We start from the raw sequence: 6000 nt of genomic DNA on the forward strand, positions 1-6000 counted from the left end.
TAAGAGCAAGCACTTCCAGTCAGAGTAACCACACAGTAATTCAGCCCTAAGGAACCTCAGTTGTCCATGGTTATGTATGGGTTTATCTAGAAGGCAGCTTTGAAAAGTACTGTACATTTGTAAATCCTACTGCACCTAATGGGAGATAGAGATGTTCATCTCTCTCTACAAGAAAATAATACATCTACTTTTAAGTAAAGTATCTTCAATCAGTTTCTTCCAATTTCACCTCTCAGAGAGAAAAGAATGTTCTTTAATAGACTGTAACCCAGCATCTTTCCACAATGGCAGTAACAATTTGTCATGGTTTAGATGATATATACGGAATCTATCTGTACAAATACCAGAGAAACTTCTGATTCTGCTGTTGTTAATGGCATTGTTTACATGAAGGCAAAACAGTTCTGGCCTACAAGAATCAGCATCAGAAAAGGTCCAGCAAAGGCTGTGTCGTATCTTCAGACAGAACAAATGTGTTTGCTAGTGCCTGAGTCCTCCAAAGAGCACATTGGTTCAGTGTTTAAAAAAACATCCTTAAGCACTGATATCTTATTCACCCATTAAGACTTCTGAGTTAGTCTAAATTACTCCTTTTAATTTTTCTTTTTCTCTCTCCTATCCACTCCTCAAAATGTTTATAGAAAATTATTTTAATCTCTAGAGACACTGGTGATGATCCCTCTAACAGTCTTGGTTCGTTTTCTCAGAGACATTAAAAAGAGTAAAATTTTGCATTTAGAACCTTATTCTTCTTTTGGATTTTATTTAAAAAACAAATAAAACAATGGTGTTGGCTCCTGTACCATGGCCAGAGTGCCATCCATCAGTGTTTTGGTAGTGTAGTTATTTTGCCATATTAATAGCCACACATTACTTTGGCTCCATTGATATGGCCATAACCACCTTCAAAAAGGAGCAGTTTTAAAAACAAATCACAAGATCAGGAATTTTTTTTCTTTTGAGTACACTCTAAATCACAGTGATAAATTCCAGAACTATTTACTTGGATAATTTCAGGGCAATAAAGCTCAGATATGTGTGTTCCTACTAGGTTACATCATAATGTAAAACAAAACTGAGCAAAGTTAAAAGGAGATCTGGTGGTCAATTCCCAGGATTATATTTCGTAGCACAAATCTGTAATAGCTGTCTTGAAAGAGAAGTTATAAATGACTTGAGTTTATTCTAATGTAAAGAAAAAGCAAGAAAAAGCTCACAAAATCATGCAGGAATGACAAGTCAACATGTACTTGGTGGCTAAACATGTGTTTAATCACTATTCTCAATTTGTATATCTTGTGAATCAAAAAATTTCTCTGAGAAGATGATTATTAGTTTTAAAATTTGTTCAAGCATGTCAACAAGCAGATATGTTCTTTTGTGTGTTTGGTGTCTCAGCCGATATGACAGAGAGAGCTTTTTTGTTCAGGTAAAATGTTGAACTGGGTTTAAAATCAAAAGAAATAGAAAAAGAGAGAAGGGACTGTTGAAGAAAGTGATGGAGAATCTCAAATAATCTTATAAACAAGATTGTAAATACTTTAGTTAAGGAATGGCTAGTGGCACTTCTAAGCTTGCAATTACTAAGATTAACAATAGAAGTATTCCTGATATGTCATTACCTCTAAAGCTTGCAGAATAACAAATAAGTTGCTGACCCTTGTACGTGAATCCAGTAACTTTGTTGTTATCCCTTTAATTCCCTACTCTTCCTCTGCACTAAAGACTCTATAGGTTGTGCCAGCCGCCTACAGAGGGGGATTTATAGGAGTAAGAGGCACCTCTTGGCAGCCCCAGGAGAGCACTGGGCTTAAGGAGCCCTGGCTGAGGACCCTGTGAACTGACCCCGACGGTGCTGCTGTGCTCTGGAGGAGAGGGACCTGCTGGCCCAGGCATCAGGAATCTGCCTCTGAACTCCTGGAGCCCATGCAGGATCCATGGATTCCTTTGACTTCGTATTCTTGAAACAAACACCACAGGCATGAGTGGATGCTGCTGCCATTCAGATGCCTGGAAAATGACCATTATGCTTCAAGCAAGCACAGTTCTCCTGGTGACTTATTTGTGCAACCATCAGAAAGTTGTGGACTTCGAGATACGGCTTGGTTCAGGAAATCCTGCTGGAGACGCCTCTCTCTCCCTGTACTGCCCCTGGCACCCATTTAACTGCCAGCAGGTTTTGGTCAACGCCCTTTAGCGGTAGTTTCATAAATCCCACTTTTTCATGAACTGACCTGCACTTTTGAGTGAAGAATAGCACAATCTATGGTTTATTCAAATAGGAACATAATTTCTTCTGGAGTAATTTTCCACTTCAGCCCAGTGAGAGAATCTCTCTATGCTGCAGAGTATACATTCCATAATACTTCTTATCATTACTTCATTTTACTTACTGTAGCTTTCAGGTTTTTGATTAACTCTTTTTACTAATGCCCTGTGATTATGTACTCCAGAATACAGTGCTAATGAAGAGGAGTGTAGGATTTTTACGAAAACTTTACAAAGGAAAAATACAGTCTCATAATCTGATTATTTCAACAGATGTAGTTTTTAAAACAGGTCAGAAGAACTATACTTATTTATGTGGAGTGGAATAATACATGTTTTTGATCATGTTATTATATGTACAAGATGAAAATAAAAAATATATTGTTTAAAATGGGACCAATATACTGGCAGTTACACAGCTACTCCCAGTTTACTGAAAAAAAATCTACATTATTTAAAACCTTCAATATTTAAGTAGTCTTTAATACAGTTATTAAGATGTATTAGGGATGCTTTTAAGTTAAAAGAAAAAGGAATTATGTATATAATGTTCTTTATTTTTTTCTTGTTTGAAAAATTGTTCTCCATTCTGTCAGTATTACCCTAAGCACTGTAGTTTTTTCCAAGTTACTGGCTGAAACTAATCAAAGCATGTCAGCAGTCTCAGGACAGAAATAATGTTCTTTTGGAGTGAGTGCCTTAACATGACCAACCCTTGCTAACATGGCAGGTGTACAAGAAACTCCCCATTCCTGTTCCTCCACAGCCTCCTTTAAACCAGCTCCCAGTCTGGAAACCCAGGAGCACTTTGCAGTAATGTATATTTTAGAAAATAAAGGTTTGGGGGTTTTATTTGTGTTGTTGCTTGTTTTTTAGTGGGCTTAATTTTATTTTATTAACATTCAAAGCACATCAAACACTAATGGATGTTTTCATTTGGACATGAAGGCCTCTCTAATTTTTCTAATCTTCTCTTGAACACAAAACTGTTGACGGCAAATTGGGGGATGCAGTTTATTATGAATTTTGTTTTTTAATTTTTTAATATTTGTTTTCTTCTCTCACAGACTGAAATAATTTTTGGGGAGGAACTTATTTTTATCTTTTTTTTTTTTTTTTTAATTATATTTCTTACTTTTAACTGTTTCCTCTGATCTGCAGCAACATGTTGCAGGGAACTAGGACAGCCTGTGGACCTCCAGCTTTGGGATATAGATCTGGTACTGGGTGTCTGTTCTGGACTGCAACAAGATGAGCAGATCTCTATTTCAATGCACTTTTTGTTAATTTTGGAAAAGTTACTCTTAGCATTTGCTATTTGAAGAAAAAATGGATGTTTCTTCACTGAATCCAGGATTTCAAATGTACTTAGTGCTCTAAGAACCATAGGACTACCCCAAATTAAAAAGAACCCATTGGGCAAGCCCTGCTTGTGTCCCCATCAGTTGTGCTCCACAGAGTGGCCTGGACAGGATCCTGGCCCATGCCTGCAGCCTCTGGCAACGTGAGAGATGCAGAGAAGGGTATCCAAGGGCATATACACTGTGCACTGTTTTACACTGAAATGTATGTGTTATTCTCACCTAAAACTTGAGAGACGTTTTTATTATTAAAAGTTGGTTTATATTATAAGGAAAGAAGGTTGATCTCATTTTCTGTTGCATCCCTGAGTTCATTTTCCCTGCATTCTGTTGAGCAGTTTTAGGTTCTGATATGGGGAGCACTCAGCAGTTTAAATGGTAAGGGGAAAGCTAGTTTTGATTTCAGCTCAAACTGGCAGTGTAGAGCTGAACTCTTCCTGTTTGTGCAGTCCCCTGAAGCTGTGGGGGAGACCACAGACTTCTGTTAAGGTAGAAAAGAAAAACTGGTTTGATTATGTCACATTTTGGGGTTTGAACCAGTGCTGGGAACTAACGGGGTCAAATGGAAAAAGAGGGCAATGCATAAACCAGCTTGCAAGCACGGAGAGATTAGGTCTGCAGAATTTCCAGGGCTAAAAGTGAATAATCAGGCACAACAGAACAAGTTCAGATTTTGTAAATTTGGAACACCTCATACAGTGGAAGTGTGGAAAAGGTGGAAAAGAGTCAAATGGAGAATGTGGGAACTATAGCAGCTTTATGGTGAGGTGGGTGTGATTGGATGGCAGCTATGAGTGGAATTTCTTGTGTATGTGTCTTGTAACTGAGTTTGAAGCACATATATTGGCAGGCTGGGGTGATGCTGATTTGGGAGACATTAATCTTGCAAAGGATCTTGGTACACATGCAAGGACTTTCAATGGAATGAAATTAGTGGGATTAGATTTTTCCACACAAATATTCATGCTGTTGAAGGTTGAACAAAGTATTTTGCTATATTTCTTATTAATTGATAGTCATAGAGTTTGTCACAAGATGACACAGAGGCAATTTGATAGAATCATGAAAGCTCAAGCCTGGACTAGGAAACAAATGGTCAGTTATGATGGAGAAGTGTTCAGGCCTCTCTGCTTTGTTCAAATAATTAAGTGAAAGTGCAGTAGCTAGGTGTTGAAGAAGACAGATGCCTTTATAAGACAATAATAATGAGAAAGGTAATGACAGTTCAATCTGAACATGAATACTAAATACAGGGCTAAATATTGGCTGAAAGTTTTCCTTCCATCAGACCTTGACAGAAAAAGAAATAACTTGTCTGAAGCAAGTTGTAAAGGCTGAAGCAGTGCCTGGTGCAGCAGGAGAGCATGCAAGCTGTCTCCAGTTCTGAGATGGGTTCTTTGAGGGAGCTGAAGGGTGAGAAAGGTGAAATTGCTAAGGCTGACTTGTATGTAGTCAATATGCAGTACAGTCCCTTAGGTGGAGTCCTGGTCACCCTTGAGATTACAAAGCATATGATTTGAGTGAGTGATTGAATTAGCTGCAGAAAAAAGTGGTAAAACCCATGAGTGACATTTGTCACTTATTGCACTTAAGATCTATCAGGGGCTTAAGATCTACTATCAGAAAAATTACTGGTATATTAATGCAGTTTTTCTTAACATATCCTATAGAACCACTCAACCATTGCGTTTAATTCTTACAAGTTACATATCAAAAAGGTAGTTTTTACCAAAGGAATTTACATCCAAAAATCTGTCCTGTTTTTGGAGTTGTTACTCTCCCAGTTCCTGACAAGGGAGGTTAGCAGGTGCAGAGGGTCTAGACCTCCAAAAAAATACCCAGCCCTACTGTTGTAAGGCTCTGGGTCCTGGGTCAAATCCTGAGGCTGCTCAGACTCTCTATCCATTTCAAACTGGATTAGAAAAAATGCAATGAACCTCCTGATTCTTACTTTCTAAACTGATCGAAAGTGTTCTCTGTCCTGTTCCAGCATGTCTCAATAAATCTGTTTCTTTGCTTTAGGACACACTTTCTTCAGCTCTCTCACCCACTGGCAGCAGTGAAGCAGAAAGCAGTGCCCTGGCTGGTGTGAAGAGCAGAGTTACCACAACTTTTCCAGTCATCCTGGAGAAGCCAAACTGCTGCTAAATAGAGCTGCTCTCATTAAGCTGCCAAAGCTCCCTTGGAGCTCTTAAAAAAACCCTTCTGGTTGTCATGATTCACTGTTTGAAAAATATTTCTCCTTGCCAAAATAATGACTCATTTTGTTAAATGTCAATTAATGCCTTGCAGAGTCTGCAAAAAAATAAGTCTGTTTTTAAATGAATTAAGATTAAAATTAGTAATTAATGTTTGAATCAGTGATTATTTT

The 6000-nt window shown here is 38.0% G+C and overlaps 1 protein-coding gene across 4 annotated transcripts in view; it reads left to right on the plus strand.

The window, feature by feature from the left end:
- The window catches only part of PREX1 (phosphatidylinositol-3,4,5-trisphosphate dependent Rac exchange factor 1), a 111085-nt gene extending 107177 nt beyond the window's left edge, over positions 1–3908 (plus strand). For all 4 annotated transcript variants that reach the window (XM_085558353.1, XM_085558354.1, XM_085558351.1 and 1 more), the window contains one exon: positions 1726–3908. In XM_085558353.1, the coding sequence (XP_085414479.1) occupies positions 1726–1768 (43 nt within the window). In that variant the 3' untranslated portion in view covers positions 1769–3908. The remainder of the gene's footprint in view (positions 1–1725) is intronic.
- Positions 3909–6000: the final 2092 nt, after the last annotated feature.

The sequence above is a fragment of the Lonchura striata genome, chromosome 20, assembly GCF_050655825.1.
Source record: "Lonchura striata isolate lonStrDom1 chromosome 20, ASM5065582v1, whole genome shotgun sequence".
NCBI classification, from domain to species: Eukaryota; Metazoa; Chordata; class Aves; order Passeriformes; family Estrildidae; genus Lonchura; species Lonchura striata.